General features: G+C 40.4%; 1 protein-coding gene across 11 annotated transcripts in view; it reads right to left on the bottom strand.

The window, feature by feature from the left end:
* The window catches only part of SS18 (SS18 subunit of BAF chromatin remodeling complex), a 92,290-nt gene that overhangs the window by 60,389 nt on the left and 6,197 nt on the right, over positions 1-25,704 (bottom strand). For all 11 annotated transcript variants that reach the window (XM_070050361.1, XM_070050365.1, XM_070050368.1 and 8 more), the window contains one exon: positions 20,678-20,762. In XM_070050361.1, coding sequence (XP_069906462.1) covers positions 20,678-20,762 — 85 coding nt within the window. The remainder of the gene's footprint in view (positions 1-20,677; positions 20,763-25,704) is intronic.

Below are 25,704 nucleotides of genomic sequence, written 5' to 3'. Positions count from 1 at the left end.
GACCAAAGCCAGGAGCCAGGAACTTCTTCCAGGTCTCCCATTGCTTCCCCAGGCACATTAGCAGGGAGCTGGATCAGAATTGGAGCAGTCAGGACTGGAACCAGCATCCATATGGGTTGCTGGCATCACAGGCATGGCTTTACTCATTATGCCACAATGCTGGTCCCTTGAAAAGATTTTAAAACACACTGACATAAAGCACAGTAAGGTGACTAAAAATCACAATAGTATATATTTTATACTTAACTAGAAGAGGGAATGGCATTATGGCACAGTGGGTTAAGCTGCAGCTGCAATGCCAGCATCCCGTATGGGCAAGAATTAAGTCCTTGCTGCTCTAGATCCCTGCTAATTCGCCTGGGAGAGCAGCAGAAGATGGACCAAGTACATGGACCCCTGTCACCCAAGCAGGAGATACAGATGAAGCTCCTGGCTCCTGACTTCAGCCTGGCCCAGCCTTGGCCATTGTTTTGTTTTTGTTGTTGTTGTTGTTGTTTTTGACAAGCAGAGTGGACAATGAGAGAGAGAGACAGAGAGAAAGGTCTTCCTTTGCCGTTGGTTCACCCTCCAATGGCCACAGTGGCCGGCGCGCTGCGGCCGGCACACTGCACTGATCCGATGGCAGGAGCCAGGTGCTTCTCCTGGTCTCCCACGGGGTGCAGGGCCCAAGGACTTGGGCCATCCTCCACTGCCTTCCCAGGCCACAGCAGAGAGCTGGCCTGGAAGAGGGGCAACCAGGACAGAATCCGGCGCCCCGACCAGGACTAGAACCTGGTGTGCTGGCGCCGCAAGGTGGAAGATTAGCCTAGTGAGCCGTGGCACCGGCCAGCCTTGGCCAGCCTTGGCCATTGTGGCCATTTAAGGAAACAATCAGTGGATGGAAGCTAGCTCGCTCGCTCACTCGCTATCACTTTCAAGTAAAAATAAATAACTCTCGGGGGGGGGGGGGGGGGACTAGGAGAGTTTTAACGTTCCCAACACAAATAAATAAATGTTTAAGAACATACTTAGAACCCCAACTTGATAACTCTATATATACATATATATATACACACACACACACAAACTCAAATTATCACATGGTACCCCATAAATTTATACAATTATTTTATGTCAAATAAAAAATGTTTTTTCTTGACCAAAAACAAACCACTGGGACAGAGTCCTCATTCTAGATTTAAAAAGTTCTCGGCTGGCGCCACGGCTCACTAGGCTAATCCTCCGCCTTGCAGCGCTGGCACACCGGGTTCTAGTCCCGGTCGGGGCACCGGATTCTGTCCCGGTTGCTCCTCTTCCAGTCCAGCTCTCTGCTGTGGCCCGGGAGGGCAGTGGAGGATGGCCCAAGTGCTTGGGCCCTGCACCCGCATGGAGACCAGGAAAAGCACCTGGCTCCTGGCTTCGGATCAGCGTGATGCGCTGGCCGCAGCGGCCATTAGAGGGTGAACCAACGGCAAAGGAAGACCTTTCTCTCTCTCTCTGTCCACTCTGCCTGTCAAAAAAAAAAAAAAAAAAGTTCTCTAGATGCCTCTAAAGTACACTAAACAATAAATGAGACTACATGATTATCAGGATTTATTCCAACTCTATAAAATTTCTGATTCTACAGAAGTACGTTCAAACTTCACGCCTTAAAATAAACCACAATAGAAAGACTAATTTCTCCCCAACTTGTACACAAAAAAATTAATGAAATATTCTCAATTTAAATTGTTTTCTTCTAATTTTTTACTAAATAAATGGTGCTTACCACTTGTTGTATGCTAATACTAGGAGATGATGAAAATAAATTTGTAATAAATGATATGAGGCTAAAATTTAAAAAATGCAATTTCTTTACAATGTTTGAGAAGGAAAGATCTGTCCATATAAAAGTCACATTTTCTGCTGGCAAAACTGTTCCTGGATCACATGATGATGATAATTATTTCAACAGTTCTTTTCAGAGAGAAAATACCAACTTTGAGGACTATTATTCAAATGATGACTCCAAATTTGACCAAGGGAGACAGGATTCTATGTACCTTCACTAAACAGAACCACAGTGTAGGCTTTTGGCACAGTGGTTAAGATGTCACTTGGGACACTGGCACCCCATATCTGAATGCCTGGTTTCAAGTCCAAGCTCTACCTGGACTCAAATTCCACTTTGACTCTAATCTGATTCTAGTTTCCTGCTAAAATACACTATTATAACACACTTTTTTTTCATATTCAAAAATCTCAAACTACAGTTGGAAACTACTCACCTTTCCTATTTCACCTGCAATCCATCTGCTTACCTATCAGCAGATTTTTATTCCTTCTCCAGCTTCACTTTTATTGGTTCAACTCATTGTCAGATATACTTATTTCTATGAGGATACACCATTTTATTTAAGATTTATTTTATTTACTTAAAAGGCAGTGTTAGAGAGAAAGACAGAGAGAGAAATCTTCCATTGGCTGGTTTAACCCTGAATGGTCACAATGGTTAGGGTTAGGCCAGACTGAAAGCAAGAGCCAACAGCTTCATCCAGGTCTCCTACATGGGTGCAGGGGCCCAAGGACTTGGGCCATCCTCCCACTGCTTTCTCAGGTGCATCAGCAGGATCTGGATCAAAAGTGGAGAAGCTGGGACTTAAACCAGCGCCCACATGGGATGCCAGCATCACAGGTGGCAGCTTTACCTACTAAGCCACAATGCTAGCCCCTTGATATACTACGTCTAGTCTTCTTAAATCCTTTATTACTCAGCTATTCATACTGGTATTTTTAATGAAAACTTGAACATGCATTTTAAATTAAATTTCGACAAATATTAAGATGCAAAAATTTGATTTTACGGTACCAAATGTCAGTATCTATATTAACTAGTAAAATATGATTTAAAAAAAATAAGGTGAGGTGGACATTTGACATGGCAGGTTAAGATGCCACTTGGACACCTGCATCCTCTATCAAAGTCCCTGGGTTCAAGTCTGGCTCCATTACTGATTCCATAATCCTGATAATGGGCAGCAGGTGATGGCTCAGGTACATAAGACCCTACAACCCATGTGTGAGATCCAGGTTAAATTCTGGGCTCCTGGCTTCAGACTAACCCAGCTCTAGCTGTTGGGGGTATCTGGGGAGTGAAGGAGTGGATGGAAGATCTCTGTCTCTGTCTCTTTGTCTTTCAAATAAATAATTTCTTAAAAAGTTATGGTCTGGGGACAGGCATTGTAGCACAGTGGGTTCAACTGCCACCAGCAACGATCCATCCCAAATGGGTACCAGTCTGAGTCCTGGCTGCTCCACTTCCAATTCAGCTCCCTGCTAATGTGTTTGGAAAAGCAGCAAAAGATGGCCCACATGCTGGGGACCCTGCACCCATGTGGAAGACCTAGATGAAGTTTCTGGCTTCGGCCTGGCCAACCCATTGCAGCCATCTGGAGAGTGAGCCAGCGGATAAAATGTCTCTCTTTCTCTCCCTCTCTGTAAACTCTACCTTTCAAATAAATACATAAATCTTCAAAAAAGTTAATTTAAAAAGTAAAAGTTATAGTCCATGTAGTTTAATGGAGAACAATCAAGCATATAAATTTATAAGAAAAAAGAAAAGATTACCCATACAAAAATGTTCTCTTCTCCATCACCACTGACCTATTTGAGAAGCCCTACCATAATGAGATACTGGTTTTGGTGAGTACATGATGTGAACCTATCATATTTTTCAGGCATGTTAGAGTAGTCACAGTTACTTATATTACCATGGCTATAGTAAACTAAGTTCTTAACATGCCATTTAAACTTATAGTTTAGTCTCTCCAAAAGTAAACCTATTCATTTAACTTTTTTAAAACTTAACACATATTTACAGCACTAACATTAGGCAACAAATAAAAATTAGTAAAGCATTCATTTCCGTAACAATATAGTTATAAGACAACCAAACCAATACGGACTGTAAAATTTACTTTCAAGTTCTGTGAAGACCAAACCTGGGGGGCGGAGCCAAGATGGCGGAATAGTGAGGGCGCGCACCGATAGTCCGGGAAAATTTAGTTTAATAAAAGCGGAGTTACGGTAGCCTCAGAAAAAGGATCAGGAAAAAATTGCAGAGGAAACTCTTCCGGAGCTATTCCCTGTGACTCAGAGGACCTACTGGGAGAGCAGGGTCGCCCACCACGCGGAAGCCAAACCGCAGGAGCCGCAGAGTCTGAGAGCCAGTGCTGGAAGGGGAGTCGATGTGACACAGACATCAGCGGGGAGAGGAGGGACGCCCAGGGCTCCGAGTCCACACATCGGCGCTGGAAGCGGAGGTGAGCTCAGTAACCGGAGACATTGGCGGGGAAACGGCGGACAGAAATTTAGAGGGAAGCGGGCATTGAAGCGGGAAAGTTCAACAGACTGACCACAGGAGAGAAGGAAAAATTAATAAATAAATAAATAAAAAGGTGGGGGCGTACTGGTACAGACAAGTTCCACTCTCCGCCAACCTTGCAAAGGTGAGCAAGAGACAAAGAGCTGGGATATACATAATAAAAGGGGAGAGTTAAGGCTACAATTCAGTAGCCTAGGCAACCCAGTGGGAGTCCCCAGGAGAAACTGAGCCTGCACAGACTCTTTGAGTAGAAGCCAGATCGACAAGGAAACAGCAGATTTAATCGACACTATTGCCCAAATGGATCTAACAGATATCTACAGAACTTTCAATCCTACATCTAAAGACTTTACATTCTTCTCAGCAGTGCATGGAACCTTCTCTAGGATTGATCACATACTAGGTCATAAAGCAAGTCTCAGCAAATTTAAAAGAATTAGAATCATACCATGCAGCTTCTCAGACCACAGTGGAATGAAGCTGGAAATTAGCAACTCAGGAAACCCCAGAAAGTATGCAAACACATGGAGACTGAACAACATGCTCCTGAATGAACACTGGGTCATTCAAGAAATCAAAAGAGAAATCAGAAACTTTCTGGAAGTAAATGAGGATAACAACACAACATATCAAAACTTATGGGATACGGCAAAAGCAGTATTGAGAGGCAAGTTTATAGCAATAGGGGCCTACATCAAGAAATTGGAAAGGCACCAAATAAATGAGCTTTCAGCGCATCTCAAGGACCTGGAAAATTTGCAGCAAACCAGACCCAAAGCTAGTAGGAGAAGAGAAATAATTAAAATCAGAGAAGAAATTAACAGGATTGAATAAAAAAAAAAAAACATTACAAAAAATCAGCTTAGCGAAGAGCTGGTTTTTTGAAAAAATAAACAAAATTGACACCCCATTGGCCCAACTAACTAAAAAAAGAAGAGAAAAGACCCAAATCAATAAAATAGGAGATGAAAAAGGAAACTTAACAACAGACACCACAGAAATAAAAAGAATCATCAGAAATTACTACAAGGACTTGTATGCCAGCAAACAGGGAAACCTATCAGAAATGGATAGATTCCTGGACACATGCAATCTACCTAAATTGAACCATGAAGACATAGAAAACCTAAACAGACCCATAACTGAAACAGAAATTGAAACCGTAATAAAGGCCCTCCCAACAAAGAAAAGCCCAGGACCAGATGGATTCACTGCTGAATTCTACCAGACATTTAAAGAAGAACTGATTCCATTTCTTCTCAAACTATTTAGAACAACCGAAAAAGATGGAATCCTCCCAAATTCTTTCTATAAAGTCAGCATCACCTTAATCCCTAAGCCAGAGAAAGATGCAGCACTGAAAGAAAATTATAGACCAATATCCCTGATGAACATAGACGCAAAAATCCTCAATAAAATTCTCGCCAATAGAATACAACAACACATCAGGAAAATCATCCACCCAGACCAAGTGGGATTTATCCCTGGTATGCAGGGATGGTTCAACATTCACAAATCAATGTGATTCACCACATTAACAGACTGCAGAAGAAAAACCATATGATTATCTCAATACATGCAGAGAAAGCATTCGATAAGATTCAACACCCTTTCATAATGAAAACTCTAAGCAAATTGGGTATAGAAGGAACATTCCTCAATATAATCAAAGCAATTTATGAAAAGCCCACAGCCAGCATCCTATTGAATGGGGAAAAGTTGGAAGCATTTCCACTGAGATCTGGCACCAGACAAGGATGCCCACTCTCACCACTGCTATTTAACATAGTTCTGGAAGTTTTAGCCAGAGCCATCAGACAAGAAAAAGAAATTAAAGGAATACAAATTGAGAAGGAAGAAGTCAAACTATCCCTCTTTGCAGACGATATGATTCTTTACTTAGGGGATCCAAAGAACTCTACTAGGAGACTATTGGAACTCATAGAAGAGTTTGGCAAAGTGGCAGGATATAAAATCAATGCACAAAAATCAACAGCCTTTGTATACACAAGCAATGCCATGGCTGAGAAAGAACTGCTAAGATCAATCCCATTCACAATAGCTACAAAAACAATCCAATACCTTGGAATAAACTTAACCAAGGACGTTAAAGATCTCTACAATGAGAATTACAAAATCTTAAAGAAAGAAATAGAAGAGGATACCAAAAAATGGAAAAATCTTCCATGCTCATGGATTGGAAGAATCAACATCATCAAAATGTCCATTCTCCCAAAAGCAATTTATACATTCAATGCAATCCCAATCAGATACCAAAGACATTCTTCTCAGATCTAGAAAAAATGATGCTGAAATTCATATGGAGGCACAAGAGACCTCGAATAGCTAAAGCAATCTTGTACAACAAAAACAAAGCCGGAGGCATCACAATACCAGATTTCAGGACATACTACAGGGCAGTTGTAATCAAAATAGCATGGTACTGGTACAGAAACAGATGGATAGACCAATGGAACAGAATTGAAACACCAGAAATCAACCCAAACATCTACAGCCAACTTATATTTGATCAAGGATCTAAAACCAATTCCTGGAGCAAGGACAGTCTATTCAATAAATGGTGCTGGGAAAATTGGACTTCCACATGCAGAAGCATGAAGCAAAACCCCTACCTTACACCTTACACAAAAATCCACTCAATGTGGATTAAAGACCTAAATCTACGACCTGACACCATCAAGTTATTGGAGAACATTGGAGAAACCCTTCAAGATATTGGCACAGGCAAAGAATTTCTGGAAAAGACCTGGGAGGCACAGGCAGTCAAAGCCAAAATCAACTATTGGGATTCCAGCAAATTGAGAAGTTTCTGTACTGCAAAAGAAACAGTCAGGAGAGTGAAGAGACAACCGACAGAATGGGAAAAAATATTTGCAAACTATGTAACAGATAAAGGGTTAATAACCAGAATCTACAAAGAGATCAAGAAACTCCACAACAACAAAACAAAAAACCCACTTAAGAGATGGGCCAAGGACCTCAATAGACATTTTTCAAAAGAGGAAATCCAAATGGCCAACAGGCACATGAAAAAATGCTCAAGGTCGCTAGCAATCAGGGAAATGCAAATCAAAACCACAATGAGGTTTCACCTCACCCCGGTTAGAAAGGCTCACATACAGAAATCTACCAACAACAGATGCTGGCGAGGATGTGGGGAAAAAGGGACACTAACCCACTGTTGGTGGGAATGCAAACTGGTCAAGCCACTATGGAAGTCAGTCTGGAGATTCCTCAGAAACCTGAATATAACCCTACCGTTCGACCCAGCCATCCCACTCCTTGGGATTTACCCAAAGGAATTTAAATTGGCAAACAAAAAAGCGGTCTGCACCCTAATGTTTATTGCAGCACAATTCACAATAGCCAAGACCTGGAACCAACCTAAATGCCCATCAACGGTAGACTGGATAAAGAAATTATGGGATATGTACTCTTTAGAATACTATACTGCAGTAAGAAACAACAAAATCCAGTCATTTGCAACAAAATGGAGGAATCTGGAACACATCATGCTGAGTGAAATAAGCCAGTCCCAAAGGGACAAATACCATATGTTCTCCCTGATTGGTGACAACTGACTGAACACCAAAAAGGAAACCTGTTGAAGTAAAATGGACACTATGAGGAACGGTGACTTGATCAGCCCTCACCCTGACTGTTAATGAACAACTTAATACATTATCCCTCTTAGTAGTTTTTTTTTGTCTGCTCTACTTAATATGACTGGTTTAATTCTGTAATTAATACACAGTTATTCTTAAGTGTTGAAATTTAACTGAAATGTGATCCCTGTTAAACATAAGAGTGGGAATAAGAGAGGGAAGAGATGTACAATTTGGGACATGCTCAGGCTGACTTGCCCCAAATGGCAGAGTTAGAAACATAGCAGGGGACTCCAATTCAATCCCATCAAGGTGGCATGTACCAATGCCATCTCACTAGTCCAAGTGATCAATTTCAGTTCACAATTGACCATAATGAAAGGACTAAGAGTCAAAGGGAGCACATAAACAAGTCTAGTACCTGCTAATACTAACCGATAGAATAAATAAAGGGGAGAGTGATACAACATGGGAAGCAAGATACTCAGCAGACTCATAGAATGGCTGATGTCCTAAACAGCACTCTGACCTCAGAATCAGCCCTTAAGGCATTCTGATCTGGCTGAAAAAGCCCATGAGAGTATTATAAGCATGGAAGGCCAAGACATTCTGGCAAAAAAAAAAACCTAAATGAAAGATCTCTGTGAGTGAGATCCCAGTGGAAAGAACAGGTCTTCAAAGAAGAAGGTACCTTTCTCTGAAGGGAGGAGAGAACCTCCACTTTGACTATGACCTTGTCTAAACAAGATAAGAGTCGGAGAACTCAAAAGGCTTCCATAGCCTTGGAAACTCATGACTGGAGCATGGGGAGATTAGTGAGGCCATAAACAAGAATGTCAATTTGTAAAGTCAACAACAGGAGTCACTGTGCACTTACTCCTCATGTAGGATCTCTGTCTTTAATGTGCTGTATATTGAGACTTAATGTTATAATGAGTACTCAAACAGTATATTTCACTTTGTGTTTCTATGGGGGTGCATACTAAACTGATCTTCTGAGAAAGAAGAAGAAGAAGAAGAAGAAGAAGCAGAAGAAGCAGAAGAAGAAGCAGAAGAAGAAGCAGAAGAAGAAGCAGAAGAAGAAGCAGAAGCAGAAGCAGAAGCAGAAGAAGCAGAAGCAGAAGAAGAAGCAGAAGCAGAAGAAGAAGCAGAAGAAGCAGAAGAAGCAGAAGAAGCAGAAGAAGAAGAAGAAGCAGAAGCAGAAGAAGAAGAAGAAGAAGCAGAAGAAGAAGAAGAAGCAGAAGAAGAAGAAGAAGCAGAAGAAGAAGCAGAAGCAGAAGAAGAAGCAGCAGCAGAAGAAGAAGCAGCAGAAGAAGAAGAAGCAGCAGAAGAAGAAGAAGCAGCAGAAGAAGCAGCAGCAGCAGAAGAAGAAGCAGCAGAAGCAGAAGCAGCAGCAGCAGAAGAAGCAGAAGAAGAAGAAGCAGCAGCAGAAGAAGCAGCAGCAGCAGCAGAAGAAGAAGAAGCAGCAGCAGCAGCAGAAGAAGAAGAAGAAGAAGAAGAAGAAGCAGAAGAAGCAGAAGAAGAAGAAGAAGAAGAAGCAGAAGCAGAAGAAGAAGAAGAAGAAGCAGAAGAAGAAGAAGAAGCAGAAGAAGAAGAAGAAGCAGAAGAAGAAGCAGCAGAAGAAGAAGCAGCAGCAGAAGAAGAAGAAGCAGCAGAAGAAGAAGAAGCAGCAGAAGAAGCAGCAGCAGCAGAAGAAGCAGCAGCAGCAGAAGAAGCAGCAGCAGCAGAAGAAGCAGCAGCAGAAGAAGAAGCAGCAGCAGAAGAAGCAGCAGCAGCAGCAGCAGAAGAAGAAGAAGCAGCAGCAGCAGCAGCAGCAGCAGAAGAAGAAGAAGAAGAAGAAGAAGAAGAAGAAGAAGCAGAAGAAGAAGCAGAAGAAGAAGCAGAAGAAGAAGAAGAAGAAGCAGAAGCAGAAGAAGCAGAAGCAGAAGAAGCAGAAGAAGCAGAAGAAGCAGCAGAAGCAGAAGAAGCAGAAGAAGCAGCAGAAGCAGCAGAAGAAGCAGCAGAAGAAGAAGCAGCAGAAGAAGAAGCAGCAGAAGAAGAAGCAGCAGAAGAAGAAGAAGCAGCAGAAGAAGAAGCAGCAGCAGAAGAAGAAGCAGCAGCAGAAGAAGAAGAAGCAGCAGCAGAAGAAGAAGCAGCAGCAGAAGAAGAAGCAGCAGAAGAAGAAGAAGCAGAAGCAGAAGCAGCAGAAGCAGAAGCAGAAGCAGAAGCAGCAGAAGCAGCAGCAGCAGCAGCAGCAGCAGCAGCAGCAGCAGCAGCAGAAGAAGAAGAAGAAGAAGAAGAAATTATCAACTCCCAACTTGACTCTCACTGGGATTAAACATGACAATAGGTCTGATCTGATTTCATCATCATTTAAAAAAAAATCATCTATTATTTTTCACTTTATGTTTCTGTGTGGGAGCAAACTGCTGAAATCCTTACTTAATGTATACTAAGCTGATCTTCTGTATATAAAGAGAATCGAAAATGAATCTTGATGTGAATGGAAGGGGAGAGGGAGTGGGAGAGGGGAGGGTTGCAGGTGGGAGGGACGTTATGGGGGGGAAGCCATTGTAATCCATAAGCCATACTTTGGAAATTTATATTCATTAAATAAAAGTTAAAAAAAAAAAAAACCTAAGAGTAAATAAGTGAGATCTTTATTTCCATTCTATCCTAACAGCAACACTACCTGATAGCATAAGGCACATAATTTTCTTTTAGTAGGGCAAGGGTTCAAAGTTCAAGGCCACCATTTACTAACTACAAGTCCCTAGACAAGTAAATTAATCCATCTGAGACTCCATTTCCTCAACCACAGAATGGTACTAATATCTTACAGGTTTCTAAAGATAAAAAAGTATTTAAAGAATCCAACACACAGCAGTCATACTCCAAGTGCTAGTTATTTCCTCAAAGAATCAATCATATTTCAGAAGCCATAAAAGCAATTAGTATTCTCTGAACAACAAAACAGAACTCAACTAGATCCACAAGTAACGAGAGATGAGATCATTCAAACAACTCTCCACCAAAGATAACAAAAAAGCCAGATAATTTTTTAAAAAATATGATAAGAAAGAATAAAGTAACAAAGTATAAAAAAAAAAAAAGATTAAGACAAGATTCAGGAAAAGAAAAAGAATCCAGAAAGGACAGCTCCAACTTGGGAGGTCTATTTGCTACGAGTATGTTGGCCTATCCGGAAAGCCAGATGAAAGCTGAGAAGGTGCCTATCCACAGGTAAGAAGGGCAACAGCCCAAAGACCACTAAGGGCAGGAGACCTGATAAATCAGGCATAAGGAAGAACCACATGTTTAACAAACCTTATATGCTCTATATACCAAATTTAATTCATTTGGGGACACCAAGAAAAATCTCAAATCTCTGAAATGCAATTAAAGTGATCCCAGACATTCGGCAGAAGGAAATGACAAATGCTCCCCGCAAGATAATATTACCCTATGTAGCAAATTATTTCTATAGCAATTACCCCAAATAACTTCTGGTTCAAAACCAAGATAATCAGATATATAAGAAAGCAACACAACAAGAATGACAAACAGTAGACAGGAGACAACTGAAACAGATCTGTAAGAACTCCAAATGTTGGAATTCTCAGACAGACTTTAAAATAACAATGGCTTGCCCTTAAATTTTCAACAGATTAATGGGTGGATAAAGACATATATGTACAGTAGCATCTAGCTGTTGGATATGTACCTTTGTCTGTATAAGTCTCAGGACTTTCAGGATATTAAAAAATTTTCCTAATACTGAGCGTGGGAGGGGATGGGGGTCACCATTCACTATGTTCACATTTTCAATAGACAGCAGAAAATATTTTTTTTAAATGGCAGAGTTGATTTGAAAAAGAACTAAACAGAAATTCTAGGAGTAGACATTTAGTTTAGTGGTTAAGACTCTACTTGGGATACCCACATCCCATATGGAATGCCCAACTTTTTCTCCAGATTCCAGCTTCATGCTAATCCACGCTGTGGGAAGCACTGGTAGAAGCTTAAGTAGTTGGGTTCCTGCCACCACTTGAGTGATGGGCATTAAGTTTCAGGCTTCTGGCTGTGGCCTACTCCAGATCTAGCTGTTGTGGGCATTTGGAGAATAAACCAACAGATAGATCTCTGCCTCTGAGAGAGAGAGAGAGAGAGAGAGAGAGAGAGAGAGAGAGGCCTACTCTGTGTCTCTACCTTTCAAATAAATAAAATTTAAAAATTTAATTAAAAAAGTAAATTCTAGAACTAAAAACAAAATTTATAGACACTAAGAACTCAATGAATAGGCCTAACAGATTAAGGCTACAGAAGAGGGAGTTGAAAAATCAGTCAGAAAAAAATATGCCTGGTGTCCAGAGTTGTGGTGCAGTGGGTTAAGGCTGTATCTGCAATGCCAGCATCTCTTGTCTGAGTACCTGTTGAATCCTGGCTTCTCTGCTTCCAAAACAGTTCCCTGCTAATGTGCCTGGGAAAGCAGCAGAAGATGGCCCAAGTGCTTAGCCCCTGCCACCCAAGTGGGAAACCCAGATGGAGTTCCAGGTTTCTGGCTTTTGCCTGGCCTAGCCTCAATGGTTGTGGGCACTTAGGGAGTGAAGATGGAAGACCTCTTTCTCTTTCTGTCTCTCCCTTTCTCTGTCACTCTGCCTTTCAAATAAATAAAACAAACCTTTTAAAAATGTCTAGAATAGAATGCTGGGAAAAATATAAAGGAATTAACAGATAAAATAAAGCTACAAAACATACCATAAGCTTAACTGGGGTCGTACAGAAGAGAAAATAATTATCTGCTTGAAGTAACTATGACAGACTGTCCCCATCCGATAGAAGACATCAATTGACAGATATCAGAAATCTCTATAGCAAACAGGGTAAATAAAAAGAAATCCATACCTGGACATTTTAAGTGAATGTCCCAATTAAAAGAATGCCAAAGATGGGACCTGCATTGTGTCTCAGTGGGTTAAGCTGCCACCTGCCATAATGCCGGCATCCCATACAGATGTCAGCTCAAGTTCCGGCTGCTCCACTTCTGATCCAGCTCCCTGCTAATACAGCTAGGAAAGCAGTGGAAGATGGCCCACGTCCTTGGACCCCTGCACCCACATTGGAGACCAGGATGGAGTTTCAGGCTCCTGGCTTCAACCTGGCCCATCCCTGGCTGTTGCAGCCTAGCCAACTGGGGAGTGAATCAGAAGATGGGAGATCTCTCTCTCTCTTTATCTCTCTCTCTCATCTTTTCTGCTCTCTCTAAACTCTAGCTTTCAATAAATAAATAAATCTTAAGAAACAAAAAATGCCAAAAAATGAAAACCATACAAAATATTATTTACCAACAATGCAATGAAGCCAGAAATGAAAATAAAATCTTCATGTTTGCAATATAAAAATATATTTATTAACCGATGCATGAAGAAACAAATAAAAGCAGAAATTAGGAAATATTTGGAACTCAATAAATATGAACACACTACATACATATCAGAACTATGACTAGAGGGTAATGTATGCTCTTAACTGCATATATTACAATGGAAGGCTGAAAATCATAGAGGCAAGCATTCATCTCAAAATTCATAAAAAGCATAGCAAAATATGTAGGTAAGTAAAAGGAAGTAATAAGTAAAAGGAAGAAAACAATAAAGCTCAGAAATTAACCATGAACAAAAACATGCAGTAGTCCACAAATTGTGGTCCTCAAGATCCTTGGGTGGGCCCCACAGTTAAAACTATTTCCATAATAACACTAAGGTGATGGTACATTTTAAGCCATGTTGACACTTACAATGATGATGCAAAAGCAATTTAGTTTATAACCGTTAAGCATTAAAATTGTACACTGTCTTTTAAATATTCTGTGACAAAATGGGGTAACAATAAACATTATCTGCTGTAAACCAAAACATGCTGGTTGAATTAAGCATTGTTTTCATGTTCATGGAACCTTTTTTTTTTTTTTTTTTTTTGACAGGCAGAGTTAGACAGTGAGAGAGAGACAGAGAGAAAGGTCTTCCTTCCATTGGTTCACTCCCCAAATGGCCGCTACAGCCGGCATGCTGTGCTGATCCGAAGCCAGGAGCCAGGTGCTTTCTCCTGGTCTCCCATGCAGGTGCAGGGCCCAAGCACTTGAGCCATCCTCCACTGCCTTCCCAGGCCACAGCAGAGAGCTGGACTGGAAGAGGAGCGACCGGAACAGAATCCGGCGCCCCAACTGGGACTAGAACCTGAGGTGCCAGCACCGCAGATGGAAGATTAGCCTAGTGAGCCATCGCACTGGCCATGGAACCATTTTTATGATAGAGTAACTGCTAAGTGTATTTATCCAGGCTTGAGTATTTGACATTTTCTTTTTTTTTTTTCTTTGAAGATTTATTTATTTGAAAGGTAGAGTGACAGAAGAGAACAAGAGAGACAGAAATCCTCCATCTGCTGATCCACTCCCCACATGGTGGAAACAACAAGGGCTGGACCAGGCTAAAGCCAGGAGTGGGTAATTCTATCCAGGTTTTCCACACGGGTGGAAGTCCAAGTACTAAGATCATCTTCTGTAGCTTTCCCAGGTGCATCAGAAGGAAACTAGATTGCAAGCAAAGTAGCCAGGACTGAAACAGGTGCTCTGATACAGCATGCTGGCATTGCCAGCCGCAGCTTAATCCACTATGCCACAGTGGGCCCCTTGGCACACATTTTGTCAAAAATGAACACAGTGAGCCAGAAAAACAACTGACAGCATTCATTGCCCAGATCAAATTTGAGTTTTCAAGCAAGAGTTGGGAATATGACAGACTTGTATCTACTGCCTTGAGTTTGACTACATCCCAGTACTTACGGAGCCTTTTCTGTTAACAACAGTGATTTTCATAAACGTGGTCTTTGGTATCACATACTAAAATATGTGCCTGTCAGTATTTGGAGGGTCCACCTAACTCAGTGAACTTATATTTCCCAAATAGCCAAAGCATAACTTTACAAAACTATGGATAAGTAAAAGATTTATTCAAAACCTTTGAAATAAATACAATTTTCAAAGAAAAGAATAAGATCAATGATGTCAATGTACATGAATAGGAAAAATGTACTAAATAAGATTCCATACTGCAACTAAACCTCTTAAAAACGAATCAGGGGCAGCACCGTGGCTCACTTGGCTAATCCTCCACCTGTGGCGCCGGCACCCTGGGTCCTAGTCCCGATTGCTCCTCTTCCAGTCCAGCTCTCTGCTGTGGCCAGGGAGGGCAGTGGAGGATGGCCCAAGTGCTTGGGTCTCTGCACCCGCATGGGAGACCAGGAGGAGGCACCCAGCTCCTGGTTGGGATCGGCGCAGTGCCGGCCGTGGTGGCCATTAGGGGAGTGAACCAATGGAAGGAAGACCTTTCTCTCTGTCTCTCTCACTGTCTATAACTCTCTTCTCTTTCTCACTGTCTAACTCTGCCTGACAAAAAAAAACATTTTTGTTTTCCAAATGATTTTCTTCTTGTATTTCAACCAAAACAAATACTACAGAAGAATGAATTCAGAAGCAGATATGAAAGCACAACTATCTTATTAAGCCAGACACTTAAAACATATTTGCAGGAGGGGGCACTATGGCATAGCAGGCTAAGCCTCCCCCTTGCGGCACCAGTATCCTATATGGGCGCCAGTTCATATTCTAGCTGTTCCTCTTCCAATCCAGCTCTCTGCTATGGCCTGGGAAAGCAGCTATAGATGGCACAAATGCTTGGGCCCTTGCACCTGTGTGGGAGACCTGGAAGAAACTCCTGGCTCCAGATCAGCCAAGCTCCAGCAATTGAGGCCATTTGTGGAGTGAACCAGTGGATGAAAGACCTGTTTCTCTGTCTCTCTCTCTCTGTAATTCTACCTCTCAAATAAATAAATAAAATCTTCAAAAAAAAAAAAAAAAAGATATTTGCAAAAAGGTATAATGATGCCATTCACCTCACTGAATTTGTTCTCAAAGATGCTATTTTTCCTTTAAAGAATGTACTGATATTAACATTGAATGGGTTTAATGTATTTTTAAACAAGCTAACAAGTATTTTAAGATTTTTCTCAGTTTTAATTTAAAAACCGAAAAAGGGCTGGAGCTGTTGTGGCACAGCAGGTTAAGCAGTCACTTTTGACATCAGCATCCCACAGTGAAGTACCAGTTTGAATCCCAGCTGCTCCACTTCTGATCCAATTCCGTGCTAATATCCCTGGGAAGGCTGAGGAAAATGGTCCAATGCTTGGGCCCCTGCACCCACGTGGGAGACCAGGATGGATTTCCTGGCTCCTGTTTTTAGCCTGGCCCAGTACCAGCCATTTAGGCCCTCTGAAGCGCGTTCCAGTAGATGTAAGATCTCTGTCACTCTGCCTTTCAAATAAATAAATCTTTAAAATAAGTAGAAATAAAAAAGGTGCCAGCACTGTGGCAGAGCAGGTAAAGCCACCACCCACAATGCCAGCATCCATAGGGCTGCCGGTTAAGTCCTGGCTGCTCCACTTCCAATCCAGCTCCCTCCTAATGCACCGGGAAAGCAGCTTCAGAAGATCGCGGAAGTACCTGGGCCCCTGCCACCCACATCAGAGACCCAGACAGTGTCAGGCTTTTGGTTTTGTTTGGCCTGACCCAGCCCACGGCCATCACAGCCATTCTGGGGACTGAACCAGAAGAAAGAAGACCTCTCTCTCTCTTTCCCCCTCTCTCTGTAACTCAGCCTTTAAAATAAATAAATAAATCTTTAAAAAATTTAAAAGTATCACCACAGATCCTGATGAAATTGTGAAACTGGAAAGATTTCATAAACTTTATGCCAACATATTTTAAAGTTTATTGAAATACTAACAACCATAGCCAAAGAGACAATTTATATAATATAGGAATGGAGGATATATAAAATACAGGGATATATACATTGTCCTAATACCATTAAATAAATAAGTAAGTAAAGCTATATTAAGCAAATTCTTCCAGATAAGAAAAAGCAGGGAGAATTCTCCAGTTCATTTTATGAAGCCAGCATAAACTCAATACAAAAACCAAAGACACCATAAGAAGGGAGTATTACAGGTCAAACACACTAAAAGATGCAAAAGTCCTGATCAAAATTTTATAAACCTAATATAACAATTTTTTAAAAAGACTATGACCAAGTGGGTCATGAACAAATAATTACAAGAATGCAAGACTGATTGAGCATTAAAAAGAATATCAATGTAATTTATCACATTAACAGATTAAAGAAGAAAAGGCTTATGATTCTCTCATTATATGCAATAAAAGTATTGGTAAAAATTAATATGCATTCAAGACAGAAATTACTTAGCACATCAGGAACAAAGAGAACTTCCTTAATCTGATAAAAGGTATCCACAGAACACTACAGCAAACATCATACTTAATGGCCAAACAGTGAAAGTTTTCCCTTTGAGATCAGGAACAAGTCAAGGGTGTCCTCTATGGTCACTTCTATTTGGAAATGTAGTGGAGGTCCTAGCCAGAGAAGTAAGGCAAGAGAAAGAAATAAAAGGTGTAAGGATTATCAAGAGAAAAACAGGCCGGCGCCACGGCTCACTAGGCTAATCCTCCACCTTGCGGCGCCGGCACACTGGGTTCTAGACCCAGTCAGGGCGCCAGATTCTGTCCCGGTTGCCCCTCTTCCAGGCCAGCTCTCTGCTGTGGCCTGGGAGTGCAGTGGAGGATGGCCCAAGAACTTGGGCCCTGCACCCCTTGGGAAACCAGGAGAAGTACCTGGCTCCTGCCATCGGATCAGCGCGGTGCACCGGCCGCAGCGCGCTGGCCGCGGCAGCCATTGGAGGGTGAACCAACGGCAAAGGAAGACCTTTCTCTCTCTCTCTCTCTCACTGTCCACTCTGCCTGTCAAAAAAAAAGAAAAAAGCAAAGAAAGAAAAACAAAATTCATTATTCACAAACAATATGATCATAAATATGGAAAATTGAAAGCACCTATTTAAAAATTTACAAATAAAGAGTTGAATAAGATTGTAATACTCAAAATCAATATCATTTCTATGTGAACAGCAACTGCAGTTAGAAAACTTAAAAAAACAAAGACAGTATTTAAAATGGTCTCCAAAAATATGTATCTAGCAGTAAGTCCAATGAGAGATGAGAAATCCTCTATGGGGAAATCATAAACTTCATCAATAAACATTAAAGAACTAAATAAATGAAAATATATGCAATGCTCATGACTTGGAAGACAAACTTCTTTTAAAGATTTTATTTATTTGAAAGGCAGAGTGATAGAGAAGAGAGGGAGAGACAAAGACAGATCTTCCAATCTGCTGGTTCACTCCCCAAATGCCCTCAACAGCCAGGACTAGTCCATGCTGAAGCCAGGAGCCAGGAATTCAATCCAAGTCTCTCATATGGGAAGTAGGAATCCAAGTACCTGGGCCAGCATATGCTGCCTCCCATGTACATTAGCAGGAAGCTAGGTGAAAAGCACAGAATAGCCAAGACTAGAACCAGCCAATCCTATATGGAATGCAGGTGTTCCAACTGTTGGTTTAACCTGCTACGCCACAACATTCACCCCAGAAACGGCACATTTTTAAAGAAATATATTCTCCCTAAATTAGTTGTGGTAATCTCAGTGAAAATCCGAACAGGATTATGTACATGTGATAAAACTCAATATGCTGATGTTTAAGCATATATGAAAATGCAAAGGACCAAGAGCCAAGATGTTGGAAAAAATCAAGACATATGAACTTTTCAAATACACATTGTGTAAAAGATTCTGGAATTTATGAAAATAGACCAACAGAACAGAATAGAGAGCCATGAGACACAGACCCCCTCATAAATGGGCACTATGGGTAGCATAACATGGAGAAAAGATCTTTCATTTTTCAAATACAGTTAGGAAAGAACCTATCCACATGGAAACAAATTAAATTGAACCTACTCCTTCACATTATTCATAACAATACATTCTATCTGACTGGTAATAAGGCTCACAGCAATAGCTACATAAAGAACTACTTCAAGTTAAAAACAAAATTTATTGATTAAATATCCACACACACACCCCCCCAGGATATATCTTAACGATAAGTATCTTCCTCTTTGTGGTAATCTTGGTAGTGTTACAGTGAAAGAACTTTTTTACATAGAAGTGTAAAGCAAATAAGTAACTAGAGTAATGTCATTAAGGAACCAAGATTTTTAGAGTACGAGAGGAGATATTAATATATAAAATCAAAACTAAGTAAAAATCCTTTTCTGAAGTAGAAATCTTCTTACAAATTCAGTATTTTCTCTTTGTAAACAATATATTTATTAATTCTGTTCACTTTATGACTAGAAATAATGAAAACTCAATAGTAATAAATGCCCAATCATCCAAATTGTGCTTTCTGAAAACCAATTCCATTTAAGGGGGAGAAAAAACTCTGAAAAAAATGGCTGACTCTAGTTCTATGGAAGAAAATATAAGCAGCCTGATGGTATCTCTCTCAAATCCTGAAAGCAAAGAACCAATAAAGGAATATTAGAGTCATGTCAGAAGGACACAAGTGATAAATGAAGAAGTTTCCCAATGATTAAAGAAAAATAATTTGAGCATCATAAAGAACAACTATAATAGATTTAAACATTAAAAATATAAAAATCTGTAATTTTAAACAAAAACAACAAACATAAACACTGGTCACCTTCACAAGTTGCTGGAATGTAACAGGATCAAATCAATCCTTTATAACTTTCCTACAGGGATTCTTTAAGGATAACCAAATGCTTTTTGGAAGTAAATCTAACTTTTTAGAAAACAGTTATAGTTAATAAATGCAGTAGGAATTATAAAGCCATAAATATACTATTCTATGATCCCAAAACAGAATAAAGGATCTAGTCAAGTATAAATGACTACTAGAGGAAGATAAAGGTGGATGGGAAAGTTGATCTGGTTGTAATCAACTGTATCCACTGATTAATCTCAACATTACTAAAAGTGAAATAACCACCCAACATGTTCTTCCTGATGTGATACATCAAGAAATACATAGCATAACCAATAAAAATACTCTAAACAAGAAAACTAAACCTAACTCTAAATAAGCCTCTCAACCTAATTATCAGTTTACATGAAATAAGACGGAGGAACATGTTAATGACCCAGAAGAATACAATCAGTCAAATTCAGAAGTGAGAAATTCTACAACATATAACACAATTTCTTCAACAAATAAACAGAAATTTAAAGATAAACTGACATATATTAATCAGACTGAACACACACACAACACACATCAACCAGTGCAGTATGTGGACCTTTTTTTGATTCTGAGGCTATCAACCATTAAAAGACTTAGGTTTCTTAAAATAATAGTTGAAAACTGAAAACAGATTGAGTATTTTAAGACATACATATTAAGAAATCACAGTAAATTATATCAGTAAAGCAATACTCCTATCTGTAAGAGATGCATATTAGAAATATTTACTGGTAAAGTTATATAATACCCAGTATTTGCCATGAAATACTCCAAAATTATTAATAAATTACTTATGCAGGGAGGGAATCAATATTGGTGAAATTAATTCAAATTAATGATGAAAGTAAAAACTCTGAGGTTACATACAATACTTTCACAGTCTAAGAGTAGGGCAGGAGTTACTAAACAAAACTGAAAACTCATTAAGTAAAAATGTTTTATACCATATATAATTTAAAAAATTGCTTACTTCACATTATTTAAAGGTACTTACTGCTGGTAAAAGTGACTGCATATTTTGATTAGAATCTGCTATTGTAGCAAGGTATACCAAGTTTGTGTGCAACATCTGCTGATACCTGGTGAAACAAAGCAGATATCAATATTAAAAAATAATTTTCTTATCTGTTTAATACAAATAGCATGCCAACAATTTTTAGAGTTTAATAAAAGATTTGCTATATGGACATCAATAAGACTTTAACCTTTGCTATTTCTTCTGTAAAACAATACCAAATAAATAACACATTGAAATTAATAATGAACATAGAAATCTTACCATGTGATAGACATTGTTTTACACGCACATATATTTCAACCAGTCCCCAAATCAACACAAGGTGGAAGCTCTAATTTCTCCATTTTACAGATGAAAAAACTACAGTTTAAGGAGGACGGCAGGGGGCCGGCGCTGTGGTGCAGTGGGTTAATCCTTTGTCTGCAGCACCAGCATCCCATATGGGCACGGGTTCTAGTCCCGGCTGTTCCTGTTCCAATCCAACTCTCTGCTATGGCCTGGGAAAGCAGTACAAGGAGCTCGGGCCCCTGCACCCGTATGGAAGACCCGGAAGAAGCTCCTGGCTGCTGGCTTCGGACTGGCCCAGCTCTGGCCACTGGGGCCATTTGGGGAATAAACCAGCAGATGGAAGACCTTTCTCACTGTCTCTCCCTCTCACTTTCTGTAACTCCACCTCTCAAATACATAAATAAAAAAATAAAGAGGATGGGACCGGCCTGGCCTGAAGCGCCGGCATCCCACATGGGCACCGGTTCTAGGCCCAGCTGCTCCTCTTCCAATCCAGCTCTCTGCTACGGGCTGGGAAAGCAGTGGAAAATGGCCCAGGTCCTTGGGACCCTGTACCCGCGTGGGAGACGGGGAAGAAGCTCCTGGCTCCTGGTTTTGGATCAGTGCAGCTCCGGCCACTGCGGCCATCTAGGGAGTGAACCACCGGACGGAAGACCTCTCTGTCTTTCTGCCTCTCCTCTCTCTGTGTAACTCTTTCAAATAAATAAATCTTTAGAAAAAAAAAAAAAGGAATCACAATAGAATCTTTGCTGTATTATCTACTTTAAGTTTTATAATTTTTTCTTTAGTAAGAAATAAAAAATTATGTCTCCCTGACCTTCAAATAAACTTAACACTAATAAACATGTTTCTAATGCTCACATGAATTCAATCAGACACATTTTTTTAAAGATTTTATTTATTTATTTGAGAGGTAGAGTCACAGACAGAGGGAGAGACAGAAAAGGCTTCCATCTGCTGGCTCACTCCCCAGATGACCGAAATGGCCAGAGCTGTGCCAATCCGAAGGCAGAAGCCAGGTGCTTCTTCCGGGTCTCCCATGCGGGTGCAGGGGCCCAAGGACTTGGGCCATTTTCTCCTGCTTTCCCAGGCCATAGCAGAGAGCTGGATCAGAAGTGGAGCAGCCAGAACTAGAACTGGTGCCCATATGGGATGTCAGTGCTGCAGGCAGAGTATTAACCTACTACACCATGGCACCGGCCCCCTACACACATTTTTTGACAATGATTCTTATATAAACCAGGACCAAGAAATAACTATTATATGTATATTGGACTATTTATAAGGGTTGATTATGTTATAGAAAGTCTTCAAACGGTACTAACAGCAACCACTAGCTAGAATTATTTCACTATTTTGTAGAAATATTGAGTGGACAAAAGGCCTCCATAGCCTTGGCAACTCATGACAAGAGCCTCGGGTGATTACTGACGCCATAAATGAGTGTCAATCGTTAAATCAACACCAGGAGTCATTGTGCACTTACTCCCCATGTAGGATCTCTGTCCATAATGTGTTGTACTATGTGAATTAACGACATAACTAGTACTCAAACAGTACTTTACACTTTGTGTTTCTGTGTGGGTGCAAACTGTTGAAATCTTTACTTAGTATATATTAAATTGATCTTCTGTATATAAAGATAATTGAAAATGAATCTTGATGTGAATGGAATGGGAGTGGGAGATGGGATGGTTGTGGGTGGGAGGGAGGTTATGGGGGGGGGGGGGCATGGTAATCCAAAAGCTGTACTTAGGAAATTTATTAAATAAAAATTAAAAAAAGAAAAAAAAAGGCTGAGTGGAAACTGATATATGGGGTTCCATCTCTTACCATTTCTAAAATATCAATTAGCCTATTTTAATGAGAACACATTACTCATTTCAAGATCCTTGGGGCTATCTTTTGCTTCTCTGAGTATTAGAATGACTGCATTATTTGCAGATATCAGATCTACTGAAGCCCACTGATAACCCCATCAAAAGCAAAACTACCAAACCTTAAGAAGAGACATGGTTTACTCATGACTCTAAGAAAAAAAGATAGGTCCAGTGCTGTGGCGTAGCAGGTAAACACAGCACCTGCAGTGCCAGCATCCCATATGGGCCCCAGTTCAAATCCCAGCTGCTCCACTTCCATTCCAGCTCTCTGCCATGGCCTAGGAAAGCAGTGGAAGATGGCCCAAGTTCTTGAGTCCCTGCACACTTGTGGGAGACCTGGAAGAAACTCCTGGCTCCTGGCTTCTGATCAGCACAGCTCTGGCCACTGTGGCTACCTGGAGAATGAACCAATAGATGGAAGACCTCTTTCCCTCTGCCTCTGCCTCTCTAACTCTGCCTTTCAAATAAATAAATAAATCTTAAAAAAAAAAAAAAAAAAAGATTTAGTATTATACTGATTAGTACTTATTAAGTTAATGATAAAATATTATTAAATCTTTTCGACCATACTCAACATCTCATTTGTCTAGAAGCAGAGTTAAAGTAGATCTCTAAAACCCTGGCAGGAGCCAGTGTTGTGACACAGCAGATTAAGCCTCCACCTGCAATACTGTAATCCCTTATGGATACCGGTTTGAGTCCAGGATGCTCTGCTTCAGATCCACCTCCCTGTTAATATCACCTGGGAAAGCAGTGAAAGACTGCTCAAGTACCTGGACCCTAGTAGCTACATGAGAGACCTGGATGGAACTCATGGCTTTGGCCTGGCTCAGTCCTGGCCACTGCAGCCTTTTGGGGAGTGAACCAGCAGAGACCTCTTTTCCTCTCTCTCTTTCTCCATTCCACCATGTAAGTCAAAAAAGTAAAAAAATCTTATTTTTTAAGTTAGCCTACTATAGATTTTCTGAAATTTTTTTAAAGATTTATTTATTTTCAAAGAGTTAGAAAGAGAGGGAGAGAGGTCTTCCATCCACTGATTCACTCCCCAGATGGCTGCAACGGCCAGAGATAGGCCAGGACCAGGAAATTCATCTGGGTCTCCCATGTAAGAACAGGAGCCCAAGCACTTGGGCCATCCTCTACTGTCTTCCTCAGGCCATTACAGGGGGCTGGATCGGAAGCACAGCAGCTGGGACATTAACTGGTGTCCACATGGGATGCTGGCAAGGCAGGCAGCTGCTTTATCCACTATGCCACAGCACTGGCCACATTTTACTGAATTTCAAGTTCTACCTGTGGTTGTTTTGGCAAGGCCAGACCAAATGATTTCACAGGCCCTAATAAGGCCAGTATGCCCAGCTTTCCCCACCCCTACTACAGTAACAGTGTAATCATCATAAGAAAATTATTCTTGAGACACAATATTATCACCTAATCCATAAAACCCATTCGAATTTCTCCAATTGTAGTAATACCCATAAATGATTTTCTCTAATATAGAGATATAAGGTTAAAAAAAATTTTTAGTTTGATATTTCTAACTTCAATAGGTATTACACCTTACAGCATTCAACAAACAAGCTTATTCAGTGAACTCAAGGCTCAAAATTTTACATGAATGAAAAAGTAATAAATATTAATATACTTTAAAGGGTTTGTGTATAGGTCACCTAAAAAGCAATCAGCAAATCTTCTAGAAGAATCTGGATTCAGCTGTGACAACTAAAACACTAAAAATTATATTATATATTGTCTCATAAACTTTTTATTCTATACTGTTACATGTCACTGAAACAACTTACTTTCTTAACATATTTTTAAAACACTATACGTTAATGTACATACCAGAATTTAAACAGAAAGAATGTGGACATATCATCTCCACAAGTGATTCAGACCTCACTTACAAGAGTGCAATTGACTGAGTTGTGTTCTTGTGTTCACTGATATTATTAGATAAAGCCATACATTCAAAGATATTACCAAGAAAAATCAGTGGTTGGTAGGAATATTGTGCTCATTATCTTATTACTACATATTCATATTTTCTAAGTTTCTACAACATATATATTGCTCTCGTAAACTATTTTTTTCTTTATTTTTTATTTTTTATTTTTTTATTTTTGGACAGGCAGAGTGGACAGTGAGAGAGTGAGAGACAGAGAGAAAGGTCTTCCTTTGCCGTTGGTTCACCCTGCAATGGCCGTCGCGGCAGGCGCGCTGCTGCCCCGGCATCGCACTGATCCGAAACCAGGAGCCAGGTGCTTCTCCTGGTCTCCCATCCGGGCGCAGGGCCCAAGCACTTGGGCCATCCTCCACTGCCTTCTGGGCCACAGCAGAGAGCTGAACAGGAAGAGGAGCGACCGGGACAGAATCCAGCAACCCAACTGGGACTAGAACCCGGTGTACCGGCGCCGCAGGTGGAGGATTAGCCTATTGAGCCGCGGCACCGGCCCTCCACCAACTTTATACATACACACATGACTTTTTAAACTTACAAATAACTTTAAAACAAAAGGAAACAATAAAAAGGAATGGACTCTGGGAATTAGATAAAAAGTGAAACAAATTATAAGAAAGGAGTATAGCACAAAAACCAGGGTTGCTGGGATTATCTGCTTTAGAATAGAACAATGAGATCTCTGAGAAAGAGAGATGTGTCCCAAAACAATGGCGAGAATAAAATACTCTAAAGCTGCATTGTCTAATACAACAGCCAGAGGGTACAATGAAATGTGGCTAATTCAAAATGAGATGCATTTAGAGTAACATACACAATGGCTTAGGAGAAAAGGAATATAAAATCTTATTAATTTTTATACTGGCTATACACTG

This window comes from Oryctolagus cuniculus, chromosome 10, assembly GCF_964237555.1.
Source record: "Oryctolagus cuniculus chromosome 10, mOryCun1.1, whole genome shotgun sequence".
Lineage (NCBI taxonomy): Eukaryota > Metazoa > Chordata > Mammalia > Lagomorpha > Leporidae > Oryctolagus > Oryctolagus cuniculus.
Note: the sequence above shows the minus strand (reverse complement) of the source record. Positions and strands in the feature narration are given on the sequence as shown.